The 18,652-nt window shown below is 41.8% G+C and overlaps 2 protein-coding genes across 3 annotated transcripts in view; both read left to right on the forward strand.

The window, feature by feature from the left end:
- The first annotated feature begins 5,006 nt into the window (after positions 1-5,006).
- Positions 5,007-6,410, forward strand: LOC138946624 (probable DNA replication complex GINS protein PSF3). Its single transcript, XM_070318069.1, has 2 exons — positions 5,007-5,081; positions 6,036-6,410. The coding sequence occupies exons 1-2, from the start codon at positions 5,007-5,009 to the stop codon at positions 6,408-6,410; spliced, it is 450 nt and encodes a 149-aa protein (XP_070174170.1).
- A 7,296-nt stretch (positions 6,411-13,706) lies between these two features.
- Positions 13,707-18,652, forward strand: part of LOC138947878 (carbohydrate sulfotransferase 3-like) — a 29,404-nt gene continuing 24,458 nt past the window's right edge. The window contains exon 1 of one of the 2 annotated variants that reach the window (XM_070319447.1): positions 13,707-14,123. In XM_070319447.1, the coding sequence (XP_070175548.1) occupies positions 14,121-14,123 (3 nt within the window). In that variant the 5' untranslated portion in view covers positions 13,707-14,120. The remainder of the gene's footprint in view (positions 14,124-18,652) is intronic. The other variant, XM_070319448.1, reaches the window with a different exon arrangement.

Consider the following 18,652-nt stretch of genomic DNA (forward strand, 5'->3'; position numbering starts at 1 on the left):
TAGAGGGGGAATCGAGACGAGGGTCGTTGTGTATGTGTGTGTGTGTGTGTGTGTGTGTGTGTGTGTGTGTGTGTGTGTGTGTGTATGTGTGTCTGTCTGTGTGTGTGTGTGTGTGTGTGTGTGTGTGTGTAGAGCGATTCAGACCAAACTACTAGACCGATCTCTATGAAATTTGACATGAGAGTTCCTGGGAATGATATCCCCGGATGTTTTTTTTCTTTTTTTCGATAAATACTTTTGATGACGTCATATCCGGCTTTTTGTAAAAGTTGAGGCGGCACTGTCACACCCTCATTTTTCAATCAAATTGATTGACATTTTGGCCAAGCAATCTTCGACAAAGGCCGGACTTCCGTATTGCATTTCAGCTTGGTGGCTGAAAATTTAATTAATGACTTTGGTCATTAAAAATCTGAAAATTGTTAAAAAAAAAATTTTTTTATAAAAGTATCCAAATTTACGTTCATCTTATTTTTCATCATTTTCGGATTCCAAAAACATATAAATATGTTATATTTGGATTAAAAACAAGCTCTGAAAATTAAAAATATAAACATTATGATCAAAATTAAATGTTCGAAATCAGTATAGCCGAATATACGGCGTTGAACTACTCACAATCAAAAGGTTTAAACCTGCAAATGATATTAAGATGCTCTTTTTGATTTGCCTTTCTTATTTTTTTAAAATTAACATGTGTATGTTTCATTTCTTGGGACTGTTCAAATGTTTTACACTGAAAACCAAAGCCGATTACTTGCCTCATTATGATTTTTGTTAGCATACTGAATTACGTCATAATTACAAAAACAAACAGATAATGACGTCATTTTAAGTGGCACAAACGTGTACATGAATGCCTTCCCTTTCGAATGATTTACAGTTATAGAATTTCTGTCAAGCGGTTTAAGTTTTATGTCCGTTTTATGAACCCAACCCTCAAAACAAGAATAGTAACGCCAAAGAAGGAAAACAAACACACAAACCAACGTTTTTCTCACCGGTGGTTTGGAATATTGCCCCAAAACTTTAGATTTAGTGTTGTGGTGTTAAAATCTATCAGAAAAATGTGTTTGCTAACGTGACGCCAAAAAGTAACCAAAACGGTCCTCAGCCGACGGACTAAGAGGTAATAAAAGCTCAGGAAAAAAGCAGACAGTCAGCGAGCTACTTCTGTTCTCCGATAGGGCCTATTTCTCCCAGAGGAAAGCTAGCAGCAACCGAGTCGCACTACCTCAAAGTCAAGGGATATATTATATTTTTCTCTCTCATTACTTTATTGTCTCATCGCTGGGGAATTCGGGCCCTTCCTCCCAGAGGAAAGCTAGCAACAACAAAGTCGCGATACCCCAAATCAAGGGATTTGTTAGATTGTTATGTCATTACTTCATTGTTCCATCGCTGAGAAATTCGAGTCGCTTTCTCACAGAGGAAAGCTAACAAAGTCAAGGGATTTATTAGATTTGTTTTATTTCTGTTCATTACTTTATTGTCCCATTGCTCGAAAAGTCTGCTTTGGTTTCTTTGTTATGCTAAAAGTTGTAATATTTTATCTATCGGGTCCAAGCCAACCCCCACCACCCAGCGTAGAGGCTCTAAACAATAAATACTATTAATAATAAAAGGCATGCATTACTTTGTGGAATGCGGTATTTTTACATTTTTACAAAATATCAAACAAACACACACACACACACACACACACACACACACACACACACACACACACACACACACACACACACACACACACACACAAACAAACAAACAAACAAACAAACAGACAGATTAATAAACAAGCAGACAGAGTACAACTTTTGCACCTCCGAATATACAGGGTTGTGATAACGGATGACAATTTGGGCGGGGGAGGGACAGAAAGAAATAACTAATTGACGAGAAAGGGGGTGGGGGGGGGCGGTATTTAGAACAGGTATCTTTTTTGTTTGCCTTCTACAGTGTATTTAGCTAACTGTGTGTTTGTGTGTGTAAAGCCCGCTACTAACTACAGCCGAACCACGCCGAACTAGTTCCTCGAACGTTCGGCCTGGTTCGGCAACGTCATCAAATCAGGGGATTCCCCTATTTTTTGGTTCGCCCATCCAATCCTGCAAACATTCGGCGCGTCATCGGCGAACTGACTTTTCACTGGTTAAATATGTGTGTATCTTCATCCTTGAAGAGTGACAATACTGGCGGCTATATCACTCTGATTAAAACCCCAGATGAAGCATGTGTTTGGTTTAAACACAATTTTATTCAAAATACATGACATCAAACAATTGACAAAAATGCAGCTAGGACACGAACTCAAGCAGATGCTTATTTGACGTGACCAGAACAATGCTAAGTTACACAAGTTTTCATGATGGTGGACAACACAATTATTAACCAGGAGAACAAAATGTAGGGGGGGGGGGGGGTATGGGGAACTTAATCAAAACAGGAGGATTTACAGAGGAAAAAAAAATTAATCAAATAAAAAATAAAAGAAAAAATAAAGAAAAAAGTAAGGTGAGACTATGAATGAAGCGCGTTGGACGAGAACATCGATGCTGAGACATGCAATAATTATGCTTAAGTAAGTTCAGATAAATGTACATTTTCATGGAGAGGGCAGCATAGTTCGTTACGAATGTATGGAAGAAAACAACCACACACACACACACAAAAGAGAACAGCAAAACAAAAACAAAAACTCAATGATAATTATTACTTATGTTAAATATGTAATTGATGCAACAACACTGAGAGGCGGGTTTACGTTCTCCTGCACACAAACATACACAATACCAGTACGTGGGCTAATCCTTCAAGTTAGTCGACCAGATTCAACAATAAAGGATTGGACCGACTCGAAAATCAATGTATTTATGCGAAATGAATGTTGCTCGCTGCCTCTTAATAATGCTTCCGCGTGTCTAAAATTGGAAGGCAGTGAGTTAATTGTGGACATACGAGCATTTTCAAACAACGTGCAGTATAACAAGTAATGTTCAGCTGTTTCGTTCCTGTTACCGCACGCACACTGTGGGTTATCTTTTAAATGGCGTTTGCATAAATCGGAATTAAGGTTACTCATGTTTAAACGCATTCTGCTGTGTTGTATTTCTACCTGTCTTTTTCCAAAATAATACTAAACTGGCACATAATGATGAGGACTTTGTAAATAATGCTTAAACTCGCTAATTGAGTTTGTGGTCAGGCAGATCATTCCATAAACTTGTAGTCGAAGGAACGAAGGATGTTCGGAAGATTTCTGTCCTGTGAGCTGGTACAAATCTTTCACTGAATCGTCTTCTGTGATAAGGATTTAAGGATGAAACTAGTGGTGGCAAAAGGTCAACTAAATATAGGGGACATTTACCATGAACCATTTTATGATATAAAATCAATTTATGTTGTCTTCGGCGTTCCTTTAGACTACAAAATCCGCTTTCTTTGTACATCTTACCATGACTAGTTCTCCGCACACCGCCAATTATAATACGTAAAGCTTCAAGGTGTAGTTTTTCCAGGGTGTTCGACAGGGCTTCGGTACACTTATCCCATAATACATCTACATAGTCAAGATGTGGCAAAATAAAGGATGTGTACATTATTTCCAAACTTTTTTCTGCATAACTTATACTTATAATGCCTTAAACAATTAATCAACAAAGTGGTCTTTTTCACAATATTTCTGACTTGAGCGTCCTATTTACAGTCATTTTGCAAAATAATATCGAGGTGCTTGTGTTCCTTTGTGTCTTCCAAAACAATTCCATTGAAAAATAACGGGTCAATTTGGCTTAAGTCGCGTTTTATATTCAACAATAATTTATTTGGTTTTTGTTTCATTAAATGTGTTTGACATCTGTTCTCACCCCCCTCCCCCCCCCCTTTCTCATTACATGGGTACCTCTCGAGATTGGCAGTGAAGTACTTTCGGTCTTATTATCATGGCCCACGCAGCTTTGAGTAGACGAGTACACTTCACGCGGTCGGGTCGTGCTTGATTTGACCATAAACATTATCTTGTCAAGCACGTTGTAAAATAACTGTCGGTGAAAACTGTACAAGGCAGCTAGTATAATGTGTAAGTCGGCTAAGTTCAATGATATTTTAGGACACAGAAACCGATCAAAGTGTAATGCGCGTTTGTTCAAGGGGACTTCCAACTTCCGAAGGATTTTATAAAAATGCGCGCAGCGGAATTTGTTATGGCTTTTTTGATACCTAATTTTTCAAGGGTTTGAACCATTCCTTCATTTCATTTAGTAATTTCCCCTCCCGCCTCTCGGGCCTTTTATCCGGCCCCTCTAGGTACAACGTAGGTACATAGTTATATAAGGTTAAGTGATAGATTTTGATTACCCTGTGGTTACCATGTTAATGATCTGGTATTTGATTATTGGCGTGTCATGTTGTTTTATGTTTTTATTGACGATTATGCTTGAGTGAATTTTTCTTAAAGGTTTGTTTGTGTGTTCACATTACTTAGCTCAGCTTGATAAGATTGGACAACATTTTGGATAAATCATTGAATTGGCAAGTCTTTCACAGTCATCATCTCTCTGAACCCTTAACGTGGCGATGACTCGGACAGCAGCGTCTCAAGCGACGACAGCACTGTCGCTGCTGTTACTGAAGGTGGTGATGACTCGAACATCAGCGGCGTCTCAAGCGACGACAACACTGTCGCTGCTGCTACTGAAGGTGGCAGTGACATCATCGTCTCGAGGGACGACAACACTGTCGCTGCTGCTACTGAAGGTGGCGGTGACATCATCGTCTCGAGCGACCACAGCACTGTCGCTGCTGCTACTGAAGGTGGCGGTGACATCATCGTCTCGAGCGACCACAGTACTGTCGCTGCTGCTACTGAAGACAGCACCACCGTTGCTGTAGTGGGTAATCATAATGTCTCAATCAACAACAGCGCCCCAAGCATCGACAACAAACATGCCGCTACTTCTGCCATTGATGACGCTTCCACCGATAGTGCAGACACTTGTGTACCCGACATGCTCCGTGCCATGGTTGAGAAATTGGCCTCTGAACTAAGAGATCTCAAGGTCCAAACGGACAGAAAGATTAAGGTAAATGAGGGTGGGCGTGACAGAGTGGTGAAGGACTTAAGCGAACAACTCACAGCTCTTTCCAGGGACAATGAGGGCTTAAAAAGCGCTGTCAGGCTCTAGAGAGCAAGGTGAAAGACCTGCAGAAAGAGAACAAGACTGTCCAGCGCTCACCGTCTCCCGAAGCCCCACTCCTGCAACAGTCATCCCAAGGCAAAGTCACTCATGCTCAGCCCATTAGCGTAACCACGAACTATGGCCGCTACGCCCATCACTCAATTGAAACGTCACTCATTGCCGAGCCTGAGCCCCAAGCTTGTAGCAGTCAGTCATCCCCGTCCTCCATGGTCCGCCCGCGGACAGGTGCTACCAAATCAACCGAGACGACAGACACTCAGAGGCAGACAACTCTCCGCCTCCCGACCTCCTGCACGTGTCTGCTTATTGGAGATTCCAACCTTAGACGCGTGTCCAAGAGACGGCTTGATAGGTCAGGACAAACAGAGGTGAGAACCTTAAGTGGGATTACCACCCCTCAACTTACCACCGTCATTGCCAGCAGCAACACTTTTCCTAACATTAGGAAGATTGTTCTGCATGTCGGCACGAATGACGGCATACAAAACACGAGTGAAATTCAAAGCAACTATGAGACGCTATTATCTGAAACATCGCTACGCTTCCCTAATGCGGTCATCTTTGTCGTAGCCATCCCTCCACAGGCTCAGCGCAAAGTTACACGGCAGATTCTGCAAGTTAACACTAAGCTCGCGTTGCTATGTGATGGTGTAAAGGTGCAGTTCTTGGCACTGTCGGATATCTGGCGCCTTGACAGTGACGGTCAAACTGACCCAGACATATTGCAAGACAAGGTCCACTACTCTGCAAGGGGCCTGTCTTTACTCGCAAAGGACATCAAAGCCATCGTTTTTGAGAAGCGACTAGGCAGAGCTTCGTTTGCGGACGTCGTTAAAGGCGGAGCACCTCCGCCCATATCACACCAACCACTGCAAAAGAAGCAGCAGCAGCAGTCACCTCACCAACAACAGCAATGACCACCTCATCAACAGCAGCAGCAGCTGCCACAACAGCAACAGCCGCCGCACCAGCAACAGCGGCAGCAACAGCAGCAACAGCAGCAACAGCAGCAACAACAGCCGCCGCATGAGCAACATCGGCAGCAGCAGCAACAGCCGCAACAACAGCAGAAGCAACAGTGGCAGAAACAGCCGCCGCACCAGCAGCTGTCGCTGCAGCAGCAAGAGCCGTTGCTTCTCCCTCGGCTGCAGCAGCAGCAGCATCAACAGTCTCATCAACCACCACTACAGCAGCAGCAGCAGCAACAGCTAGTCTCATCAACCATCACTACTATACCGCCACCGGCCCACCAACCATTTACTCAACAGCACATCAGCCATCCCAGTGTTGTGCTGCGTGGTGATAAAGCAAGGAGTCCATTTTCTCTTCTCAGCAGATTTAGTGGCCTTGACAGCTTTAGACGGGTTTACTTCTATCTTTTTTGCCATTGTACGCAAGCGCGCTTTGACTGTCTCCGACGCCATCTTTGGTTTACGAAACGTCACGAAGTGACGTCAACGGTCTAAAAATAGCCCAAGTCCTGGAGAACTGTTGCTAAACAATGCAATAAAGAATTAATTATTTCTCGTAATTGGTAAGGACTTCAATCCTAAAACTTTGCAGGAAGCTTAATGTATACATCCCCGCAACGATGGGAAAAGCCCTGGAAGTAATTAAACTAATTAAATAGGACTATATGTCAGCCTTTAAGTGCTGTTCGCATGACAGACTTTCATATGTGCCCGTACGAAGAAGCGAACGCTGAATTTTATGTCTTTATATTGATTGTCATCTTCACGCTGTTGTTTATTATGGCACGCACAAAGTTGACTCCGAGAAATAAATCTCTCGCCGAACGTGGGGATCGAACCCACGCTGATAGTGACCAACTGGCTACAAAGCCAGCGCGCAACCAACTGAGCTACGTCCCCGCCCAGAGACCCATTGAAAGGGAAGCGATCCATTGTGTTTAGTGAGTGTAATGGGATGTGACGAAGGGGATCGAGTGGTATAAAGCATTTGCATTTGTTGATGCTGTTGTTGTTTGTGGTGCTGACGGTTTAAAATCGCTTTACAAAACACGTGTGTGTTGTGTGTGGGACATCAAACGGATTAGTGTATATCGGGTATTGGGTGACAAATTCAAAGGATATCAAGACAAGGGATTCATCATTGTAGGTTTATATAACACACATTCCAAGTCACGTTTGCCATTTCCATTACCAAGATGCCATCTGTCGAATTTTGCATGTCAGCAAACAGTGTGTGTTTATGTGAAACGACAGTTTACCAAAATAATCATCAAAGCGCTTGTCCAAATATCGCGTCAAGCGAGTATAATTCAAGATATAATTATATCTCCTCGGGGGTCAGTAAATTAGTCACCTCCTTTAACTGATCGTGTAGAAATAACGAGATAAGAATAATAATTAAATACAATTAGAAGGGAACTTAAGCCTAGCTGTAACCTACCAGTAACTATAGAACGTCTCGGTGGAGTGTTCTAGCTCGCTGCCTCTCTCTCTCTCTCTCTCTCTCTCTCTCTCTCTCTCTCTCTCTCTCTCTCTCTCTCTCTCTCTCTCTCTCTCTCTCTCTCTCTCTCTCTCTCTCTCTCTCTCTAGCTCCAAACTGGCAGTAGGTAGGTAAGTAAAACCTTTGTTATTTTTAAAGGAAATTGAACCAAGAATCTGTTTTCAGTGTCTAAACATGGAAATAATAATTAGTTTGGCTTATAATGATGTTTAAATATGAACTTTTGAAAAATCAGTCCGGCGCATCTTCCGGTGCCTGTAGATCAAACACAGGTGGCTGTTTTGCTTGCTCCAAGAAAGGATCATAATCACTGTCATCTACCTGTTTCCAACGAATCGTCCGATAGAAGATCTCCCCCTTCCCCTGTCAGTATCCATAATCATTTGCACCGCCTGTAGCGTCAGTCCGTCTTTGTTTTTCCCTACAAGGGCCCGGTCGACTGTCACCGTTAGCCATTTTGACGAGTCGAGCTTTCTCTCCCCTTTCCTGCCCTCCAAGGCCGAAAATAGCCTTCAGACGCAAAACCGCGTCACCATTTATGTTTATTCAAGAGAATGAGGTATCCCACCAAGCCATTGGCTGCTATTTGTGTGTCAGCAGTGACGTAGCATTTCTGGAAAATTCCTGAACGGAGAAGACGGGTTTACCCGTCCTAAGGCGCTGCGGCTGCACACGCGCATGATGGGTATACCCGTCCTAAGGCAGTCAAGGGGTTAAAATACAGCTAGGACACGCACTCAAGCAAATGCAAATCAGTGCCATCTGTTGACCTGCATATACAATTACACACCTGATCAAACTGGATTATCGAAATCATTGCGCTGAGCAAACATAACGAGTAGTTCAAAGTAAAACTGATGCAAAAAGTGAAGCTGGGAGGCAAGATGGTGTCAATGTGACCCACTGGGGCATGTCTGGTTCGGGGGCTAAGAACGAATACATGAAGGAGATGGTTGTTTGTTTGATTGGCTATATGGCTGTGCGAGACAGATGAATGAAGGATATATAATGTGTGTGTGTGTGTGTGCGTGTGTGTGTGTGTGTGCGCGTGTGTGTGTGTGTGTGTGTGTGTGCGTGTGTGTGTATGTGTGTGTGTGTGTGTGTGTGTGTGTGTGTGTGTGTGTGTGTGTGTGTGTACTTCGTTTGTTTGTGTGAGATTTCTCGAAATCCTTGTATGTATTCATTGTAATTCATTCCAAAGGTTTTGAGTGGTGTATTGAAAAACGAATTCAGTTCGTAAGCGCCCTTAAAAAGCTTCCCCGTAATCCCGTATTCTATTTTTAATCCGGGATACCCCCGTCTATTTGAAAAAAAAAGGGTCAGAGGGCATATGTATCACGGCGCGTCGACTAAAGGTAATGGTGGTTGGGGGCCTGTAAGATCATATGCTTGTGGTTAAATTAATTGACTGACCTGACACTCTGCCATGTCCTAATTTCTGAGTGCACGTTGTTGTTTAATGCACCCCCATAAACCGTGGGCTTGTTTGTTTTTACTTTGATATAATGAAAATTATAAGAACATGTAAAACATAGATAAATCATTTGTTAAAACCAACATCCACAAATGAAGAATGAAATACGCATAGCGAAAGACGTTGAAAAAAAAGAAAAAAAAGGCTTCAAGCAAAAAAATAGAAAAACAAGTTTAAAAAAAAGATACAAGCAAAGACTACTTTGAAATGTTTCACTCACACAAGTTAACGAAACGAAACACACTTCTAGGAGTGGGTTGTGTCAAGTTTACCTGTTACCCCTGATCGATAGGTTGCCAGGTGTTACATTCTCTTTCAGCTCCATAATGGGCCTTTTTAAGGTAAATGTGAGAGACACAATCGATTATGTCACTGTTATAGTGGGATACGTCGAATGGAAAATGCTTCTCTTTGACGGCTAGTTTTCTGCTTTAATACGTTTAGGAACATTAGTGTTGACAATGCTGCTGCATTGCTACGTTAACGAGTTATTAAATATAAAAAAACTCTTAAGAGCATGCTGATAAGCTTAGCTTGGTGTGCCTCCATTTATTTAATTGACTGTAACCCTATATGCGGCATTTTTAACTTGTAAATAACTGAATACAACTGTGTAAGCCATACGATTTAGCGGAGAGATCAACACATGGGGCGGGGACGTAGCTCAGTTGGTAGCGCGCTGGCTTTGTAGCCAGTTGGTCGTTATCAGCGTGGGTTCGATCCCCACGTCGGCGAGAGATTTATTTCTCGGAGTCAACTTTGTGCAGACTCTCTTCGGTGTCCGAACACCCCCGTGTGTACACATGCGCACGAAAAAGATCCCACGTTCACAGCGAAAGTCTCAGGGCTTGGAAAACACGAAGACACGCATGCATCATCTCTCGTCTCCGATTATCATGATCGTATTTCGATACTTTGACGAGACAAACCCAATGCTGGTGTGTCGAAGAAGACAGCCACAGCGGGCTTGTTCGAATCAAAGTATCACACCATATCTTCAACGTATTACCAACACATGTCCCAATATAGACCAGTTGGTCTAAGAGGACGTTAAACCCTAATAGTCAGTCAGAGATCAACACGGCTTGCTAAAGTGTCGCATCATCATGTAACGTTTAGTTGTTCTTCCCTATCTCCCTAAATCAAAACTAAAAACACACCTTTTCCGCAAACATTTACCGTGAAATACATTTTCAAGCCTGGTCCGTTCCTGATGGTCATTTTTGTCCCATGTTATGTACATAGTTTTGCGCGCGCTTTTTGACGCTTTGATGTGCGCGTGAGTGCATATGTTTGTGATAATGTATCATTGTGCAATTTGTTTATGTAGTGCGTGTGTGTGCCCGTGCGTGTGTTTGTGATAATGTTTTATAAAGCAATGTGTTATGTATTGACATGCGTGTGATTGCACGTTGCATAATGTTATGTTGTCGTAGTATTTTGATTGTTTAGCGCTTTGAGCAGGGTTAAACGCTGGATGCATGCATTTTTATTTGTCAATGGGCTCTCATTGTCGAAAGAACAATGTCATTTACGCTCCTTATTAAACAAATTCAAAGCATGATTGTTCGACAGTCACACACGCGCACAATGCGAGATACTCTGTATCACCTTTCTGTTGCCGACTATGACAAGTATATTACAAGAATGGTGCCTCAGCTCTAAATCCCCGATGGATTCACGGGTTAATCAAAGCTCCTGACTCCGCCTTCTTGCATCGTTATCTACAGAAGTAAACATTCGTTTGTGTTAATGTAAAACGATACCTGCATTACATTTTGAATGAAATGTCGGTGAATGCTGGTCATGATTGCTTACTGTATATCATCACGCTCCTGATGAACAGACAGACCGACAGAAAGACATACAGATAGACAGACAGACAGACACACACACACACACGCACGCACGCACACACACACACACACGCACACATACACCCACACACGCACACGCACACACACACACACACACGCACGCAAGCACGCACGCACACACACACACGCACATACACACACGCACATGCACACACACACACACACACACACACACACTCACAAACGCATACCCCCCCCACTCACACACACACACACACAACACAGGTGTGTCTAATCGACTTTAATTATTGGGTCCTCCAAACAATATTTTCCACAATCGACCCTAAGATCAAACACGCGATGTAAATTGACCCTGTAAATTACCTTCAGCCAATCATTATTTTCTCCTCCTCTCGCTCGCAGTGTCAACAAGGTATATGGCCCTTGTGACTGGCCTCAGGAATCACTTCCCTCTTGTCTCTATCGTAACCGTGTGTGGTGTAGATTATTTTGCGTATCGGCGTTTGCGATAAGTCATCAGCTTCAGCCATCGTTTCTGTTGTGCTAGGTTTGGCGAAGAAAGTCTGGTTTTTGGGTTTTTTCGTCAGTTTGTGGGATACCTTTGTCGAGTTAGTGTATTGCTTAAATTAAAAAATAAATAAAAAATTAAATTAAAACAAAATTCATCATGGCATTTGTTTTAGTATAGTGGTAGATTGGGCTTGGAAGGAATGGTTTGTTTTCTCATGTTGATCAATGCGACTTATACAGTTCGGTGTTATTGTGTTTGGTACAGAAGTTCTATTCTTATTATTTTATTTTTTTTATTAATCGTAAGCCAAGCATCATAGCTTACATTTCGTTTCAGCAGGTTCTGGTTGGGTTGCCATACAACGTCTGTGTGTATGTGCGTGCATTTTTACACCCCCGGTATAGGGGTGTGTATAGGTTTCGGTCGATGTGTTTGTTTGTTTGTTTGTGTGTTTGTGTGTTTGTGTTCGCATATAGATCTCAAGAATGAACGGACCGATCGTCACCAAACTTGGTGAACAGGTTCTATACATTCCTGAAACGGTCCTTACAAAAATTGGGACCAGTCAAACACACGGTTAGGGAGTTATTGGTGGATTAAGATTATACAAGGACTTATAGAGAAACATATTCATGGTCAAAGGGAAATAACCTTCTCAGTTGGTGGCAGTGAGAATGGGTGCAGTGAGAATGGTTATTTCCCTTTGACCAACGGGGGTGTTTTTCCTACCTCGAAGGAATTTCTTGTTTTTTTCATTTTTATAAATAGAGAATACTACATGGCTTGCTGTGTCGTACCAGATTTACACGAGTTGTTTTTTTAAATATTGAACTGCGAGCGAAAGCGAGCTGTTCACTATTTGAAAAAGCAACGAGTGTAAATCTGGTACGACACAGCAAGCCATGTAGTATTCTGTTTATCCTACATACTGTACTTACGTGTATTTTTACTGAAAATGTCCTGCAGTCAAAGCAGCTAAATTGAAGACGCTTGTTTTGGAACCTCGATCTCTCCTAAAGCCTCGTGCAATCTATTACGTCAAAGCAAAGAAACGTCACTCTGAAAGTGTGGCATGACGTGTTAGTTCTAAAGATTCATCGAGGGTAATTAGCGAGCGCAATTTTTGTTTCTATAATGACATTTGTCTCGGTGACTTTGGCATCATAAGCAGTGGAAAAACAGGTCCCTGCCAGACTTGCTTGACATGACCTCATTTACATGATATACACACGTGTGATTTGAACGATTATTATCTCACGGGTGTCTCTCTCACGTATGTAGGATAAACATTATTTCATTTTTATATTTAGTCAAGTTTTGACTAAATATTTTAACATCGAGGGGGAATCGAAACGAGGGTCGTGGTGTATGTGTGTGCGTGTGTGCGTGTGTGCGTGTGTGCGTGCGTGTAGAGCGATTCAGACCAAACTACTGGACCGATCTTTATGAAATTTGACATGAGCGTTCCTGGGTATGATATCCCCGAAAATATTTATCATTTTTTTGATTAATGTCTTTGATGACGTCATATCCGGCTTTTCGTGAAAGTTGAGGCGGCACTGTCACGCCCTCATTTTTCAACCAAATTGGTTGAAATTTTGGTCAAGTAATCTTCGACGAAGCCCGGACTTCGGTATTGCATTTCAGCTTGGTGGCTTAAAAATTAATTAATGACTTTGGTCATTAAAAATCTGAAAATTGTAAAAAAAAATAAAAATTTATAAAACGATCCAAATTTACGTTTATCTTATTCTCCATCATTTGCTGATTCCAAAAACATATGCATATGTTATATTTGGATTAAAAACAAGCTCTGAAAATTAAATATATAAAAATTATTATCAAAATTAAATTGTCCAAATCAATTTAAAAACACTTTCATCTTATTCCTTGTCGGTTCCTGATTCCAAAAACATATAGATATGATATGTTTGGATTAAAAACACGCTCAGAAAGTTAAAACAAAGAGAGGTACAGAAAAGCGTGCTATCCTTCTTAGCGCAACTACTACCCCGCTCTTCTTGTCAATTTCACTGCCTTTGCCATGAGCGGTGGACTGACGATGCTACGAGTATACGGTCTTGCTGAAAAATGGCAGCTACTTGACTAAATATTGTATTTTCGCCTTACGCGACTTGTTTTTGTATTAATGTTGTATTCGTGTGATACACATGTAAACAACGATTAAACTGTGTCCTCAGTGTCGGATTCAAAGAAAAGGTTTACTGTGTTCTATCAAACAGACTAAACGTGTGTCTGGTTAGTATTAGGTTTCGCTGAGAAAGAAGTGGGTTTGTTATTTCAAGTTGTATCATTCAAACAGACTACATTATGAATTTTGTCTAAGCGGTGTAAAATGATAAAGAACGAGTGGTTTTCGTAATTGTTTTCATCGGTTGGACGTACATACTGTGCACATAAAACGTATCTTAGTGGTGTAAAACTTGGATGCGAGAGAGTGAGTGTGTCATTGTGTAGACCTATCAATCAAGATCACAGGATTTGACGTGATGCTTTGCTGCTAAGGAGTGGATTTCCTTATTTTCTTCACGGTGGAATTGCTTCAGTTTGGAACTGATTTGTGGTTGTTTACGCGGAAGAGTTCCTGTGTTACTGATTTATACAAAATGGTAATTTGTTTCCTTCACTCTTAAGCTAGTCGCCACATTATACCTGGTTGTTTCGTCGATCTGTCTCTTCTTTTTGTTTCTGTCTGTGTGTACATAGTCTAGTCTTATGTCTTTTTACATTCAGTCAATACTTGACTGAATTATTTAACCTTTGCCGGATGCCGCTTTTGACTACACACTCCCGACGATGCGGGTTTGTCTGAACCCATACATTTGAAAGAGGGTTTTTACCGTTTATTCCTCTAACGACGATGCGGGTTTGTCTGAACCCATACATTTGAAAGAGGGTTTTTACCGTTTATTTCTCTAACGACGGGGTGGGTTCAGGGAAACCCACAGCGCTACTTCAGTGGTTGCATCGAGTTTCTCCCTTCACCGACCTCTTGCAGGGGAGGGAGAGGGGGAGGGAGAGGGGAGGGAGAGGGGGATGGAGAGACTGAGAGAGACTGAGAGACTAAGAAAGAGAGAGAGAGAGAGAGAGAGAGACTAAGAAAGAGAGAGAGACTAAGAAAGAGAGAGAGACTAAGAAAGAGAGAGAGAGACTAAGAAAGAGAGAGAGAGAGACTAAGAAAGAGAGAGAGAGAGTCTAAGAAAGAGAGTGAGAGACTAAGAAAGAGAGAGAGAGAGACTAAGAAAGAGAGAGAGGGAGACTAAGAAAGAGAGAGAGAGAGAGAGACTAAGAAAGAGAGAGAGACTAAGAAAGAGAGAGAGAGAGAGACTAAGAAAAAGAGAGCGACTAAGAAAGAGAGAGAGAGAGAGAGTCTAAGAAAGAGAGTGAGAGACTAAGAAAGAGAGAGAGACAAATAAAGAGAGAGAGGGAGACTAAGAAAGAGAGAGAGAGATAGACTAAGAAAGAGAGAGAGACTAAGAAAGAGAGAGAGAGAGACTAAGAAAGAGAGAGAGACTAAGAAAGAGAGAGAGACTAAGAAAGAGAGAGAGACTAAGAAAGAGAGAGAGAGAGAGACTAAGAAAGAGAGAGAGAGAGATACTAAGAAAGAGAGAGAGAGAGACTAAGAAAGATAGAGAGAGAGACAAATAAAGAGAGATAGAGAGACAAATAAAGAGAGAGAGACTAAGAAAGAGAGAGAGACAAATAAAGAGAGAGAGACTAAGAAAGAGAGAGAGACTAAGAAAGAGAGAGAGACTAAGAAAGAGAGAGAGACTAAGAAAGAGAGAGAGACTAAGAAAGAGAGAGAGACTAAGAAAGAGAGAGAGAGAGAGACTAAGAAAGAGAGAGAGAGACTAAGAAAGAGAGAGAGAGACTAAGAAAGAGAGAGAGAGAGACTAAGAAAGAGAGAGAAAGAGACTAAGAAAGAGAGAGAGGGAGACTAAGAGAGAGAGACCAAGAAAGAGAGAGACTAAGAAAGAGAGAGAGAGAGAGACTAAGAAAGAGAGAGAGAGACTAAGAAAGAGAGAGAGAGAGAGAGACTAAGAAAGAGAGAGAGAGAGAGAGACTAAAAAAGAGAGAGAGAGACTAAGAAAGAGAGAGAGAGAGACTAAGAGAGAGAAAGAGAGACTAAGAAAGAGAGAGAGACTAAGAGAGAGAGAGAGAGACTAAGAAAGAGAGAGAGAGACTAAGAGAGAGAGAGAGAGAGAGACTAAGAAAGAGAGAGAGAGAGACTAAGAAAGAGAGAGAGAGAGACTAAAAAAGAGAGAGAGAGACTAAGAAAGAGAGAGAGAGAGAGACTAAGAGAGAGAAAGAGAGACTAAGAAAGAGAGAGAGACTAAGAGAGAGAGAGAGAGAGAGAGACTAAGAAAGAGAGAGAGAGAGAGACTAAGAGAGAGAGAGAGAGACTAAGAAAGAGAGAGAGAGAGAGACTAAGAAAGAGAGAGAGAGAGAGACTAAGAAAGAGAGAGAGAGACTAAGAAAGAGAGAGAGAGAGACTAAGAAAGAGAGAGAGACTAAGAAAGAGAGAGAGAGAGACTAAGAAAGAGAGAGAGAGAGACTAAGAAAGAGAAAGAGAGAGAGAGAGAGACTAAGAAAGAGAGAGAGAGAGACTAAGAAAGAGAGAGAGAGAGACTAAGAAAGAGCTAGAGAGAGAGAGAGACTAAGAAAGAGAGAGAGAGACTAAGAAAGAGAGAGAGAGACTAAGAAAGAGAAAGAGAGACTAAGAAAGAGAGAGAGAGAGAGACTAAAAAAGAGAGAGAGAGAGACTAAGAAAGAGAGAGAGAGAGAGACTAAGAAAGAGAGAGAGAAAGAGAGACTAAGAAAGAGAGAGAGACTAAGAGAGAGAGAGAGACTAAGAAAGAGAGAGAGAGAGACTAAGAGAGAGAGAGAGACTAATAAAGAGAGAGAGAGAGACTAAAAAAGAGAGAGAGAGAGAGACTAAGAAAGAGAGAGAGAGAGACTAAGAAAGAGAGAGAGCGAGAGACTAAGAAAGAGAGAGAGAGAGACTAAGAGAGAGAGAGAGACTAAGAAAGAGAGAGAGACTAAGAAAGAGAGAGAGACTAAGAAAGAGAGAGAGACTAAGAAAGAGAGACAGAGAGAGAGACTAAGAGAGAGAGAGAGAGAGAGAGACAGAGAGAGAGACAGACAGAGAGAGAGACAGACAGAGAGAGACAGAGACAGACAGTCAGATAGACAGACAGTCAGATAGACGGATAGACGGATAGACAGACAGACAGACGGACAGAGCAACTGACAACAGACATACAGACAGAGAGATACGGACAGACAAACAGAGAGACAGACAGTCTCTTGGAGACAAACAGGCAGACAGACACTGTTCCGCCGCTTTGGTAATTATGGGTGTAGCAGAACCCGCGCCGTCGGCAGAGGGATAGTTACAATCACTACTACTCTTTAAAAGTATGGGTATGTGTGAACCCGCGCCATCGGTAGTGTTTATGTAAATTATCATAATCAATTAATTCTGATGTTTTGTCATGTACACACTAAAAATTTGCAGACAGAGCGTAAATTAGGTGTGTGAGAGATACTTAAAATTTCAAAACGATACCTTTAATGGTTCCAGAGTTACAATGATTTTAGTGTGTCTCTGGGTACAGGTGAACCCAGGAAGCACGGCAAAGGTTAAACGAGGGCGGAGGGTGAGGTTTGTCTCTCTAGGTATGTGTGTCTGTCTGTCTGTGCAGAGCATATCTCAAAAACTACCGAACGGATTTGTACGAAAATCGAAGTACACATTTTTCGGGGCAATTGCTTGTGTCGTTTTTCTCTGATTTTTGATAGGACTATTTGATGCCGTCATATTCGCCCGTTTGCAAAAGTTGAGGCGACACTGCAACATTTTTCAATCATTGTTATTGAACGTTTTGTCCTACAATCTTTGCCTCGGTCGGACTACGGGATTGCATTTGAGCTCGGTACCTTACAAATCCGTGTATCAAATGTTCATGCAAAAGTTGCCTATTTTTTTCTTTTTCTTCAAAAATCGGAATTTGAATCACAAAAGTGATATCATTGTAATCCCTATTGCCTCCTGTATCCGAAAATATATACGTTTGTTGTGTATGATTGAAACAAGTGCTTGGAAGTGAAGAAAACAACGGTCTGCATTGTTGGAACAAAACAGATATTATTAATATTCGTCTATTCCTTATCATGTTCTGATTTCAAAAAATATATAGTGTGTATGTGTTTGACGTTGAACATGTGCACAAATTGAAGAAATTCGTTGAATGGAAATAACACTTTGAACCTGTTACTTCAAATCTCTGTTCGGCCAAGAGAGAACGTCACATTGAGTCTAAACTACGCCCATGACGTCATATTAAAAGGCGAGAGATCATAGAGCATATCTCAAAAACTACCGAACGGATTTGTAGGAAAATCGAGGTACACATTTTTCGGGGCAATAGACCTTTTTCACTTAAATTTTGGCGCATGCGCTGTGAAGTTTATTGTCAGATCTACCGGAACTAGGGGGCAAAAGGAAAAATCGACAACGAGGATTGGTGCAAAGTTAAGTGCGGAGACGACGAGGCAAACTGTTGTGTTTGCAACTGCAAGTGCAACAGTGGAATGAAGAAAGAGAAATACGGAGGACAGAATTTGTCATTGTATGGCTTTCCGATGGGTGCAAGTGCGAAGGCGCAACAGCAAAGGACGCGATGGGTGCAAGCAATCCGACGACTGGGGTTTGTCGTGCCATTGAAAAGTCTGCTCGAGTCACTTCGTGTCTGGCAATGGCACGGCTATCAGCGATGCCAACTACGTTGACTTCGTACCCACCCTTAATCTTGGATTGCCCTCTCCCTACTCTCTACCTCTCTCTCTCGCATGATACCGTATATACATACACGGATGTTTTTCTGTGTGTGAGTTTGTGTGTACGATACCGTGTGTACGTATGCGTTTGTGCGTGTGTGTGCGTGTGTGAGTGCGGTGTGTGTGCGTGTGTGTGTGTGTGTGTGTGTGTAATGAAGAGAGAGAGAGAGAGAGAGAGAGAGAGAGAGAGAGAGAGAGAGAGAGAGAGAGAGAGAGAGAGAGAGAGAGAGAGAGAGACTCAGACTCAGACTCAGACTCAGAACTTTATTACAAAAGGATAAAGGTTTTAGGCAAAGCC

Source organism: Littorina saxatilis, linkage group LG14 (assembly GCF_037325665.1).
Source record: "Littorina saxatilis isolate snail1 linkage group LG14, US_GU_Lsax_2.0, whole genome shotgun sequence".
In the NCBI taxonomy this organism is placed as follows: Eukaryota; Metazoa; Mollusca; class Gastropoda; order Littorinimorpha; family Littorinidae; genus Littorina; species Littorina saxatilis.